This window comes from Carettochelys insculpta, chromosome 22 (genome assembly GCF_033958435.1).
Source record: "Carettochelys insculpta isolate YL-2023 chromosome 22, ASM3395843v1, whole genome shotgun sequence".
Classification (NCBI taxonomy): Eukaryota; Metazoa; Chordata; order Testudines; family Carettochelyidae; genus Carettochelys; species Carettochelys insculpta.
In genome coordinates, this window is record NC_134158.1 from 23,396,284 (window position 1) to 23,409,675 (window position 13,392).

A 13,392-nucleotide genomic window follows, 5' to 3' on the forward strand; every position below is an offset into this window, starting at 1 on the left:
GCCCCCTCCCAGCCAGCCTGGAAATTTGCAAACCAAACTGCTTTCTGAGAGTTGTTTTGGGTGCCAGACGCAGAATCCACATGAAGGAATCCCTGTTTATCCCTTACTGGCCCAGCAGGCCCAAAGCTCCTTTGTCCTTCCACCTCCAACTACTGCCTCCCCATGGAATCAGAAGTCGAATCCAATATGAGAATATGAGTGTTTCCACCATCTGGAGATGGGGAATTGCTGGCTCTCTCCTGCATCCTACAGAGATTGGCTGTGCAGCCGTTTTACTTGGTTCTCACAGGGCTGCTCACACTACCTGATAGTTTTCACTTTACTTGCATCAACTTCCAATTCCTGAGAAACTTTTAGCCTGCCTGCTTTGGACCCTTCCAGAGCACAGCCAGTGGTTTCACACTCAGGCAGGTCCTGGCCATCAGGAGCTGAAACAAACTTCTCCCCAGGCAAAGGGCTGCTCTGGCTCTTACAGACAAGCACCTCTCCTGTTCATTCTCCTTCACCTCACTCCCATTTTCTGCAGTCCCCACAGACGGGTCAGGAAAAGTTTCAGGGAAATTCTCTTCCTCAAGAGCTCCCCCAAACAACAACTCACCCTTGTCTGCCTCCACGGGGGCACTGCTCCCTTGAGCCACAACCAGCTCCTGGGTTTCACCTACACCCAGGATCACTTCTGGCCCATCAGGCAGATTCCCACATAATCCCCCTCCAGGCAGACAGCCAGTACCACCGGACAGAAGGTCAGGGTCCCTTTCCTCCCTTCTGCTACCAGCTCCTTTATCTTCATCAGTCAGCGTAACTCCATTGCCCATCTGTTCTTGTGTCCTGGCGAGAGGATGACTCTGGTAGGACAGAGTCCTCTCACCCCTCCCAGTAACACCTCAGCATCAGGCAAAGAACAAGTACCAGAATCGTCTGGTCTCTGGGATTCCCTGATGATACTAACTGGATTAGACCAAGTTAAAGCATCATCCCCCCTGAGAGAGAGAGAGGTAGGCCCACTTCCCATCTGGGCTTCAGCTGCACTCAGATCCAGCTCTGGGATCTTGGCTCCATTTTGAGCCCCCACAGGCTCAGGCAAAGGATTCACTTCCCCAGAAGCAGAAGCACTTTTTTTGCACCAAGGACCAGTGTCCTTATTAGGGACACCACTGCCCATCCCAGAGCCATTCCCTCTGCTCCAGCCCCCATGGCTGGGTTTAGGCACACCTGGAATGCTCTTTCCTGGTGGTTCCTTCTCCAGCCACCCCAGGCTGGGGAAGTCTTCCTCAGACAATGGGCTAGTTTCCTCATTGGCACCTTTTCCAAACGCAGGCTCTGCTCTCTCCCCAGGCTGCTGCTGCTGTTCAACACAGACAGACAATGGGAGACACTCTCTCCTTTGTCCCAGCCCCCCAGCTGGTCTCCACACACACACACAGAAGGTGGAGCAGCTTCTCTCACAGACAATTTGCCATTCCCAGTGGATCAGCTGCTTTCCTGCAGAGACACACAGGCATCTTCCTCGGCCCAGGCCTGGAAAACTCTTTGCAGGTCTGTCTTGGCCACTAGTAGATGATGGGTTGGAATCGCTCCTTCCCTCCTTGAGCTGTGGCAGGCCACTCGGTTCAGAACTCCAGGCAGTCCAGGGTTCCCTGCCCCGATCCGGGCTCACCTCTGCAGGATTTTCCTTAACCCTCAGCTCTGCCACTGCACATCCACGCTGCCTTGTCCAGCTTCTTTAATCTCGATTCGGTTTCCAGGTGCTGCCACTTCACAGCAGAGTTGCTCAGCATGGTTGCAGGCTCTCAGGCTGATGCCCTCTGCACCCCACGATTCCTGGAAGAATCCCTTCAGTGTGTCAGGCTCCTTGCGGGTCACAAGCTCCCTGGGGTTAGGCCGTAGGCCCCTCTGCCCTCTGGGACCGACTCCAACAGACTCTCAGAGGAACCCCTTCTTCAGTGTGACACCCGCTCTCAAGGACCATGAGCACCCTGTCTCGGGACAAACTCATTCAGGTGTCAGCCTCCTCAGGGGTCACTTGTTCCTGGGGGTTGGGCTCTCGGCCCCTCCACCTTCTGGGACCGACTCCCAACAGATTCCCAGGAGTAACCCCTCCTCAGGTGTGACACCCCCTCTCGAGGACCACGACCGCAGTTGCTTGGGTTCGGCCGCAGGCCCCTCCGCCTTGGGAAACTGCACCTCACTGCCCGTCAGCACACCTGGGTCTCACAGGCCCCTCTTCTTCTTCCGTGGCGCCCGTCACTTACTACTGGATGCTCCATCCTTGGGGTGCAGAACATCCCACTTCTGACGCCAGTGTGATGGGGTTCTGGGGTCTCCCAAGCTCTGCACCCTGTCCGCAGGCAGGAGAGTCTCTTACTCAGCAGGAGAACAGCGGGTTTATTAGCCGACAGGACACAGCATCGTACAGAGGAGTCAGTACAGCAGGCAGAGACAGCCAGTCCAATCCATGTTGGGGAGAGGAGGCCCCGAGAGGCCCCCAGAGCTGGGGCTTGGCCTCCTCCTTTGTCTCTCTCTCCCTCAGCCCAGACTAACTGCTTCCAACTCCCAGATCCAATTCAAACCCCTCAGGCTCCACCTCCTCCTTTGTCTGCAGTACAAAGGTGTTACCTGGTTGTCAGGGTTACCCTCAGCAGGAGCCCCCCACCTTCTGTGAGCCACACACACACACACAGGTATCCCCCACTCCATCACAGGTGGTACAAGGGACTTGGGCTTTGGGGGTCAGTCAGAAGGAAACCCAAGTGTAACGTACAGAGGTTTCTTGGGCACCACTGAGAGAACCAAACCTAGGCAGATTGCTTAAAACCAGGAGACTTACAGCCCCAGTCTGGGGTCCTCTATAAGGCACCAAACCCATCACACAGAGCACCTCTGCTGCCTCTGGCTGGTCAGAAGTCACACAAGCAAATCCCACATGCTCTCCAGCTTCCCTTGTGCCACGACCCTCCCCTCCTCACACAGATGAGAGGTTATGAAAACCAACCTCACCAACTCCACACCTGTCTTCCCAGCCCCCAAAGGGGCCAGCCACAGTCCCAGGTCTGTGTATATTTGGATCTTACCCAGGACAGCATGCTGGGCCAGTCCTTTCAACTCTCAAATTAAAGGTTTATTAATAAGAAGAAAGAGAAGGTGAGAGTAATAATTATGAAAGTGGTCAGATTACAGACATCAGGCATAAATTCCCTGATGCAGGCTGCCGCAGATGCAATAGACGGCTGTCTCAATAGTCTCTGGAGTACACCCTTTGTCAGGATGGGTCCAGTCAGGCTCAGCTCATAGCGAGATGCTCCTGCAAACAGCTGCCTGGAGATTCGGGATGAGATGGAGACGGCAGACTGGAGAGCAAATGGCAATTCTCAGGGTCTTCTTTGTACTCTTGCCCCCGTGGATCAGAAATTCCTGCCCGGGGGCACGTTCACAATGGAGAAAACAAACCAGCAGTCACAGAGCACTTTGAAGACTCTCACAATAATTTATGAGGTGATGAGCTTGTGTGGGGCAGAGCCACTTCTTTGGATCTGGAGATGGTCTGCCCCACGAAAGCTCATCACCTAATACGTTATATGGTTAGTCTTTGAAGTGCGCCGTGACTGCTGGTTTGTTTCGTTAGAATACAGACGAAGACGGCGACCTGGCTGTTATTGGTTACCTGACAATGTCCTTTCTTGGGGTGTTCTGCCATTGCCGGAATTCCAGGTGACACAGGTCAGCTAAATCCCTGAGGTGTGGATTGGACTCCAAGGAGGCCCTTTCTCCCGTAAGCGCACCTTCAGCTGGCCAGGAGGTCGCCAGGCCTCCTGTTGTGAGCTCCCGGAACGTTAACATTTCTAATACGAGCCCAGAGCTGCTTTTATAACTCCCTGTAAATAAATGAAACAAATATACGAGCAGCATAAACCAATTCAGCGAATCACCAGCTTTCAGTAGACACCTCGCTTGGCGTGAGGTTCGGTGCAGATGTAGGACAGTGATCACAACAATGTTCTTGTTCATTGTAAACTACAATAACAGCCCCACGAGCGTCTCTGGCTTCTGGGGGAGGGCAGCAGCTCCAGCCCAAGCAGTTCTCTGTGCCCCAGCCACTCAGGTGCCTTGTACTGAACAGTCCTGCATGGGATCTTTTCAGGGGAAAAGGCAAAACACCACATTTACTGGTAATACACATACAGCAATCAACACAGCACATGCATGTGGTCTCTTACACACACACACACACACACACACACACACACTCTCTCTCTCTCTCTCTCTCTCTCTCTCTCTCTCTCTCTCTCTCTCTCTCTCTCTCTCTCTCTCTCTCCTGCTTGTTGCTGTTACCAATAGCTGCTCCCCCGAACTGCACTGGCCAGGTGAGTTAGATGGGGGAGGGGTGGAGCCGGGCTTCTGCCGATCCGGATCGGTGCTCCAGTGCTGACAGGACAAACCCGGGGTCCCTGGGCAAGATGCTTCCACTGATAGCGCCCTCTCTCCCATGCAGGTTGCACCGGTTGGCCGGCTCATGCATATGCATAATCTGGCCGAGCGATCACACAATCATAGAACACTAGGACTGGAAGGGACCTCGAGAGGCCATCGAGTCCAGCGCCCTGCCCCAATGGCAGGACCAAGTACTGTCTAAACCATCCCTGATAGACATCTGTCTAACCTGTCCTTAAATATCTCCAGCGATGGAGATTCCACACCCTCCCTTGGCAATTTATTCCAGTGTTTGACCGCCCTGCCAGTTAGGAACTTTTTCCTAATGTCCAACCTAAACCTCCCTTGCTGCAGTTTAAGTCCATTACCTCTTCTTCTGTCCTCAGAGACCAAGAAGAACGTTTTCTCCCTGCTTATGACTCCCTTTTAGATACCTGAAAACCGCTATCATGTCTCCCCTCAATCTTCTCTTTTCCAAACTAAACAAGCCCAATTCTTTCAACCTCTTTTCATAGGTCACATTCTCTAGACCTTTAATCATTCTTGTTGCTCTTTTCTGGACCCTCTCTAATTTCTCCACATCTTTCTTGAACTGCAGTGCCCAGAACTGGACACAATACTCCAGCTGAGGCCTAAGCAGCGCAGAGTAGAGCGGGAGAATGACTTCTCCTGTCTGTTTCACAACACACCTGTTAATGCCCCATCCCAGAATCATGTTTGCTTTTTTTGCAACAGCGTCACACTGTTGACTCATATTTAGCTTGTGGTCCACTATAACCCCTAGATCCCTTTCTGCTGTACTCATTCCTAGGCAGTCCTTTTCCATTCTGTATGTGTGACACTGATTGTTCCTTCCTAAGTGGAGCACTTTGCATTTGTCCTTATTAAACTTCATCCTGTTTACCTCAGCCCATTTCTCCAGTTTGTCCAGATCCTTTTGAATTCTGACCCTAACCTCCAAAGCAGTCGCAACCCCTCCCAGCTTGGTATCATCTGCAAACTTAATAAGCGCACTCTCTGTGCCAATATCTAAATATTATGAATATGCATTTAGCACCTTCTTCTGGGTGGTGCTTCCAAAGTCAGGCACATGCTGGTGACTCCCAAGGCCTCCATGCGTCCAGTCTTCTTTCAATGGGCCCACTTCACAGGCTCCATTGTTCTTATTGGTCCTGGGTCCAGCTTTCATCCTTTCTCCAACCCTTGCCACTACCTGGACGTGCTGGTCTCCTGCCTTCCCATTCACACCTCATTCACTCCCCAGGGCAAGCAATGAAGCAATCCACAAATAAAGGGTGCAGAGAGGTTTATCTTCACCTGACCCACTTTTAGGGACTGTGCTACACAATAGAGCTGAATACAATGACACACAAAATGACTTGACACAAGATTTAAAAACTCCAATGAGAACATGGTTAAAACAAAGACATGTCTACAGCCCCTCTCTGTGTCCTGCATGCCCAGGTGGAACCGCGTGGTGGAGGTGGTGGAGCAGAGGAAGGCCCATCTCTGCTCCGTCCTGAAGATCCAGAACTACCTGCTAGAGTGCAAGGAGATCCAGGAGCAGATCCGGGAGAAGCGCCGTGCCGTGGAGGCCAGCCAGCACAGCAGCGGGGACCTGGGCAGCGTCCTCACCTTGCGGCGCAAGCTCTCCACCATGGAGGCCGCCCTGGTGGTGCTGGAACCCAAACTGCTGGAGCTGCAGCAGGAGGGAGAAGCCCTGGCTGGCTCCCACCCAGCCCAGGCGCTGACCATCCTGCTGCACTTTGAGGAGATCAGCGAGGAGTGGGAGGCCTTGAAGAGGACCTTGCAGGGCTGCGAGGATGCGCTGACGGTGGCCAGCCGGCTGCAGCAGTTCATCCAGGACTTGGACAACTTCCTGAGCTGGCTGGTGAAGACCCAGGCGGCTGTGGCCTCGGAAGAGGTGCCCAGCAACCTGGCTGGTGCGGAACGGCTGCTGAACCAGCACTCGGCCCTGAAGGAGGAGATCGACCGCTATGAGGAGGACTACAACACCATCCAGGCGGCCAGCGATCTGCTGGCCGTGGAGGAGGCCGAGGTGCCCTGCCTCTCGCTCCAGCAGTGGCTGCAGAAGCTGGACGTGGGCTGGAACAAGCTGCTGCAGATGTGGGAGAGTCGGCGGGAGGCGCTGGTCCAGGCGCACATCTTCCACCTCTTCCTGCGGGATGTGCAGCAAGCGGAGGCCTGTCTGTATAATCAGGTACTGGGCAGGGCGGGTGGGGCGGCTGCACAGGTTCTCCTGCAGCACGGGCAGCCATGTGGCCTTCAGGGGCTCCTGCTAATAAGCAGCTGCTATCCACGAGTGGCTTGTTATCGCTGTGCCAGCTGTGCCGTGGGACTGGTTGGCATTAAGTGACATGATGGGCCGCTTAGTAAATACTGCAGAATTATTTACACTTGCTCATTATTTGCTGCATGTTAATTGCCATCGGCTAAGAATCAATCTGCCCCGACTGAGCTTTATTTGGTAATCACCAGTAAGGATTTGATAATTATCCCTTGTTAGCTGGTTGGTTAGTTGCTACTAAATACTAATTGCTCATGTGTTGTCTTTGCAAATTCTCGGTATCTGTGAAGAGCTATTTGCTAATTGGCTATTACCAACCATTAAGGGCTAATATATGGACTTTTGCTATTAGGTATCTAACTAGCCATTGCTAGTAATGACATGGTATATGACAATCACTGGAGTTTGTCGTGCATTACCTGCAAATAACTTTTGGTGGTGGGAAATTCTGACTTGGCATAAGCTACATTGGAGTCAGTACCCCCGGCACGGGTGCCAAGAGCAACACATGAGCCGAGTTTCATTGGCACAGGAGCCGGGAGCTCAGCCCTGCCCCTCCTCCCGCATGCAGCCGGGAGCTCGCTCAAGGCCAGGCCTCCTGTGGACTAGCAAACGATCAGCTAAGGCCGCCAACCACCCCTCCCGGTAACGCTCTGCAGCTTCGTTTATTGGAGCCGCGGTTGTGAGTAGGTCTATTAGTGACTTCGAAAAGTATCACTGGCACAGAGAGGTCAAAAGGTCAAACGTCGGCACGCTGCCTGGGAAAGGCTGCCGAGCCGAGCTAGGCATTGCTGACCATCCTTCGGCGTGTGGGCATTAGCAGCTTCCCCCATAGCCGTGAATAAATAACACCGTAAATGCCACTCGCGAGCAAGTGGCTCTCCATGGAAAACGAGGCTTGTCAAGCTTGGCTAAGTGCAGGCGGCTGCTCCGGTTCCCAGGCGGGTGCTAAACTCCCCTGGTGCCGGCTGAAGACCACAAACCGCAGCAGCAGGGGGGCTTGAGCAGCTGCTTTGTTGAACCAGGACAGGTGTTGTGAAACTGGCCACTTAGTGCCTGACATCTGAGTGCTGTGGGCTCCCGCTCCAGGAGCCCAGCCCCCAGCCAGCTGCCGGATCCCATCCAGCCCAGCAGGGTCTGGAGCCCTGGGCAGCTGCTGGAAGTAAACGCCGGCTCAGCGACAGGCTCAGCCTGCCCCTCAGAGCAGCAACGTGCAGCCCAGGAGTGGGGTCAGGGCCCGGCTCAGGAGAGCGCTGGCTAGTTACGGTGTGCATGGCGGGAGTCCTTTGAGGCTGCCGCAGAGATCAGGGGCTCTGCCCACACCAAGGCCAGGCCCACACTGGAGGAGTAAGTCACATGTAGGGGTCTGAGGTCTATTTTATAAACCATCAGTCTACACCAGTGGTTCCCGACCTCTTCAACACCACGGCACGCTCCAATGATGGACAGTCCCACGGCACGCTCCAATGTGACGGACGGTCCCACGGCACGCTCCAATGTGACGGACGGTCCCACGGCACGCTCCAATGATGGACGGTGCCACGGCACGCTCCAATGTGACGGACGGTCCCACGGCACGCTCCTGTGTGACGGACGGTCCCACAGCACGCTCCAATGACGGACGGTCCCACGGCACGCTCCTGTGTGACGGACGGTCCCACGGCACGCTCCTGTGTGACGGACAGTCCACGGCACACCCACTTTTCCCAGCTAAATTGATGCTCACAGGTCATGTTTCCTTACCTTTGCTAGAGCTACAGGCTGACGAGAGGTTTCCAGCCTAGGCGTGTGAACCACAAGCTAAACAAGTATGAACTGCGTCAGTGTTTAGAGCACAGGCCTCTGGCAGTGAGCACAGACACATGTTCAACATCTGCCCTATACCACGCTAGGGATGTTGAGTAAACAAGTAGTCACGGAAAGCAGCTCCCCTCCCTGCCCACCCATTGGAGCCGGGACACAGCATTTAAACCACGTCCCAGCTCCGGCCAGCTCCTGCTCTCCCCCTTGCCAGAGCAGCGAGTGGGGGTGGGCTCCACGCCAGCTTGTTCCAGCTGGGCAGCCACATTTCAGCTGCCTCCCTGTGTGAGCGGGATCCTGCAGGGTCGCATTTCCCCTCTGCAAAGAGCCACTACATGGGGTCTTGACGACCCCCTCGCCAGCTGGGACCCAGGCGGCCTTTCCGCTTCAACCCCAACTAGTGCTGGGTTCTCAGCCCCCTCTCCCCCCCCGGCTCCGCGCAAAGAGGCCGAGCAAGGGGAAAGCGACGAAATCTGACAACACACCTGGACAGTTCCCACAGCACACCGGTTCGACGCCACAGGTGTGCACCACAGCACTCAGCAGGCCCATTTTAAGGGGCTCTAAAGTCGACAGGCCCCTTGCGGAAGAGCTTCCGTTCTAGATGAGCCAGGCAAGGCAGGGGAAACTGAGGCCCAGAGAGGGGCAGGCCATGCCCAGGGTCAGCCAGCCAGGCAGGGCTGGAGCTGAGCACAGACCCGAGGGCTCCTGACGTGGCTGGAAGCGCCGTGCAACTCCGAGCAAGTCCCGCTGATGGCTGAGGGCTGCGAACGGCTTTGTGTGTCCTGCAGCCCTCGCTGTCAGCCTGCTCCATGTCCCTGTGGGGTGGGGCAGAGGAGGCCCTAGCTGGGGCTAGTCACGTCAGTGTCCAGTGCCCTGGCCTCCTGCTCCAGGCATCCTTGTGGGCTGGCCGGGCAGTTCCTGGGGGGGAGCCTGCGCCCCTCGGCTCGCCTGCGGAGTTTGCAGGGCCTAGCGTGGCTGGCTGCAGACAAGGGCAGAGGGGTGTGAGCAGAGAGGGACAGGCTGTTCCTGGGGGGCCCAGATCGGGGCTTGGCCGCCTGTGCTGGTTCCTCATCTCTGGTCCCGCAGGCTTGGAGTAGTGCAGTGCCCCTGTAAGCGGGGCGCCCCCAGCTGGGTTCTGTTTCCACCGGTGGTGCACACACCACCATTTATCTACACAGCCCACACAGGGTGGGAAAAATGAGCGTGACCGTAGCCGGGGAGCGGCTCTGCGCCTGCGTGCGGGCTGGCACGCCTGGCACCGGCGCATCCTGCATCCCGCTGACACCAGTGCAGACACTGCCAGCACCTCCCGAGTGCAGCGGCTTGAGGGTGGCCCAAGGCAAAGGCGGGAGGGGGAACTGCCTACGCGGTGATTAAAAGGGCAAAGTGACCAGGCTGTCTGCCAGCAGAAAGGCAGCATGAGCTAGTGGTCACAGGCTCATAACCAGGACTCCTGGGTTCCACTGGGAGGAAGTGGGGACTAGTGGTTAGAGCAGGGGGGCTGGGTGCCAGGACTCCTGCGATCTCTTTCCAGCTTTCTCCAGTGACCTGTGATGTGACCTCAGGCAATGTCACGTCCCCCTCCGTGCCTCAGTTTCCCCGCCAGAGGGCTGGGGTGGGGTGGGGCTGTGAGCTGGGGGTGATGTTCGCAGCCTGAGTACCCCCGGCTGTCTCTCTCCCCGCAGGAGTCCACCCTGGCCCAGGCGGAGCTGCCCGCCACGGTGGAGGCGGTGGAGAACGCCATCAAGAAGCACAAGGATTTCATGACCAGCATGGAGCTGAACCTGCCCAAGACGACGCTGGCTCTGCGGGCCGGCGAGAGCCTCCTGCAGCAGGGCAGCCCCTACAGCGAGCGTGCCCAGGAGAAGATGGCCGCCCTCAAAGCCAAGTAGGCCTCGCGCGGCACCTGGCACTCCTGGCCGTCCCCTCGTGGCTGCAGCGCGGTGAGGGGCCCGCTCCTGGGTGTCCCCTCGTGGCTGCAGCGTGGTGAGGGGCCTGCTCCTGGGTGTCCCCTCGTGGCTGCAGCGCGGTGAGGGGCCCGCTCCTGGGTGTCCCCTCGTGGCTGCAGCGCGGTGAGGGGCCTGCTCCTGGGTGTCCCCTCGTGGCTGCAGCGCAGTGAGCGGCCCGCTCCTGCCCCCCCAGCAGCCATGGCATGCTTCTGGGGATTGGCCCCCTTGGCTGAGTACTCCATGACCCACCCTGGGCTCAGCCCCTGTCCCACACACAGACCGGGGCTGGGGCTGCGGAGAGCTGGGTTCATCCCCCTCAGGCTCTGCTGTGACCCCAGAGACGCCCCCTGGGCCCAGCTCCCTGGGAGCTCAGGGCAGAGCCAAGCTCCATTTGAGGATCAGGGCCCGAGTCTCCGGGCGGTGGGAAGCACCCAGAGGCTGCGGCCTGCCTCTGTGGGAAGCCTAAGGGCCAGGAGGGAAGGCCCCAGGCTGCAGGGAGCAGAGGGAACATGGCCCTGCGCAGAGCCCAGGGACGTACTTCTCTGCCCCACAGCGAGTTGGGTTGGCAGATGGCCCAGCTGGGGTCCCAGGGTCTCTGCCAGATGCTCCTCCAGCTAATCTCCTTCTGGGCTCAGTGCAGACAAAGGGTTCATCTGTGTGTCCAGGAGCAGTGGCACTTTCTGCAGGGCCCCGGTGCAGCTCCTGCACCTCCATTTGGGGCTGCGAGTGTGCGAGGAGCCCGTGTTGTGTGCGGGCCCCGTGCACGTGCGCTGCTGCGGCTCGGACCTGGCTCTGCCTGACACGTGAGCTCACAGCCACGTTCGCTTGCTGGATTCGCCCAGTTACAAACCCAACCTCCGGTGTACGGCCCCCGGAGATCCTGGCGGAACGTGTTGCTCAGTGATGGGGCTTCCTGCAGCCCAAGCCTGGGGTGCGAGTCACCTAACCCGTCACACAGCTCCCACCCTTGTTCTGCACACCAGCTAACAAGAAGCCACGCACCTAATTCCCTCAGCTGTTCCAGTTCGTCTGAGCTGCCAGCAGCCCCCCTCCTCTACAGCTGCGGTCTTATGAAAACCGGCCGCCCCATATGAACCCGTTCTGATCCCAAAGGCCCAGCCACTGTCCCAGCAGGCCCAGACCGACTGATAACTTGGCATCTTACCTAGTGGGCGCAGAGCCGGACTCATGGGTCTGGAAATCTAAAGGCGCATTCGTAAAAGGGAAGAAGCAAAGGGCAAGAGTTAAAAGTGGTGCAGGAATCACACTGCAGACACCAACTGCCAAGACCTGGGTGCGGGCGGTAGCAGAGATGGAATGTGCTTCTGGCTTCGGTCAAGTCTATGGAGTGTGTCTGCAGCTGGCATGGGGTGTTCAGTCCTTTCTTCAGAGCTTCTACTCATAGCAAAGATCCTCCAGAGGTGAGGAGCCGGCCAGAGTACACACTGGAGGCACTTTCTGGGCCTGTATGTATCCTGGGCCATGTCCCCACCATGTAACAGCACAGCGAAGGGTAACAAGAAGGGTTTCTACAGGCTGAAGAGGGTGATCAGGGAGGCTGTGGGGCCGTTACTGGCTGAGGGAGGTAACCTGGAGACAGGTGATGTGGGAAAGGCTGAAGTTCTCAATGCTGTTTTTGCCTCACTCTTCACACACAAGGTCAGCTCCCAGACTACAGCACAAGGCAATGCAGTGTGGGAAGGGGCTGGGCAGCTCCTGGTGGGGAAAGAACGTGTTAAGGGCTATTTAGAAAAGCTAGACACACACCATGGGAAGCGCTGAGGGGTTCAGTTAAGGCCACCACAGTAGAGAGCATAAGCAATACAGAAAAGAGACACAAAGGAGAAATGGATGACAGAGGAAATTTTGCAGTTAATGGACAAAAGGAGACTAAATAAGAGGAAAACAAATGAATATGAAAAATTGAATAAGGAAACAGTGTTCAAATGTAACATTGCAAAGGAGAATTGGTTAAATGAGCGGCGCAAGATAATAGAACAGCAGCACAGAAACTGTACAAACGAGACGCATAAGCGCATCCAGGAGGTAACAGGAAAAAGATCCTGCTCATCAATCTGGCTGCTTGAAATCAAAAGACGGTAAGATAATAACAGAGAAATCGGCTACTCTAGATAGATGGTCAGAATACAGAGGAGAACTATACGATGATGTAAGGCCTGAAAAGTTCAGCTTGGGTAAAGTTGCAGATGGTCCACAGATACGTCAGGAAGAAGTAAGGAGAGCTTTAAAAAGCATGAAAAGCGGCAAGGCTTCTGGACCAGACACTATTACGAGCAAAATGACTGAGGCATTAGAAGACTTTGGTATTGTTGTAGTCACAAAACTTTTAAATGAAATGTACAATACAGGCCGTATCCCAGGGGACTTTTCAAAGTCAGTTCTTGTGGCTTTACCTAAGAAACCAGGGACTACTGAATGTGAGCAACATAGGCCAATAAGTCTCATGAGCCACATTACCCAACTACTCTTGAAAATCCTCAGGAATAGGGCACGAAATAGGATAAAATCAGTTACCTCTGAAGAACAGTGTGGCTTTGTAGAAGATAAAGGTACTATCAATGCTATTTACATCTTATGGTCATCAATAGAAAGAGCATTGGAAGTACAAAAAGACATATTCATGCTTTATAGACTTTGAGAAAGCATTCGGTAGGGTAAAGTGCAATGAAATGATAAAAATCTTAGAGGAACTGGACATAGGTGGAAGGGAGTTAAGACTAATTGGGAATATATACTGGGATCAAACAGTGGCTGTAAGAATGGGTAGCAAACTAAGTGACTATAGAAAAATAAAAAGTGGGGTTAGACAGGGTCGTGGTTTTTTGCCAGATCATTTTAATTTGTATAGTGAAAGGATTATGTGAAAAATAGGGGGTCTTCCTG

The 13,392-nt window shown here is 55.2% G+C and overlaps 1 protein-coding gene across 6 annotated transcripts in view; it reads left to right on the forward strand.

Annotated features, from left to right (window-relative positions):
* The window catches only part of SPTBN4 (spectrin beta, non-erythrocytic 4), a 101,115-nt gene that overhangs the window by 44,346 nt on the left and 43,377 nt on the right, over positions 1-13,392 (forward strand). For all 6 annotated transcript variants that reach the window (XR_012648513.1, XM_075016901.1, XM_075016905.1 and 3 more), the window contains 2 exons: positions 5,893-6,649; positions 10,225-10,427. Coding sequence is in view for 5 of the 6 variants with exons in the window: in XM_075016901.1 (XP_074873002.1) it covers positions 5,893-6,649; positions 10,225-10,427 (960 nt within the window). In the remaining variant the exon portion in view is untranslated. The remainder of the gene's footprint in view (positions 1-5,892; positions 6,650-10,224; positions 10,428-13,392) is intronic.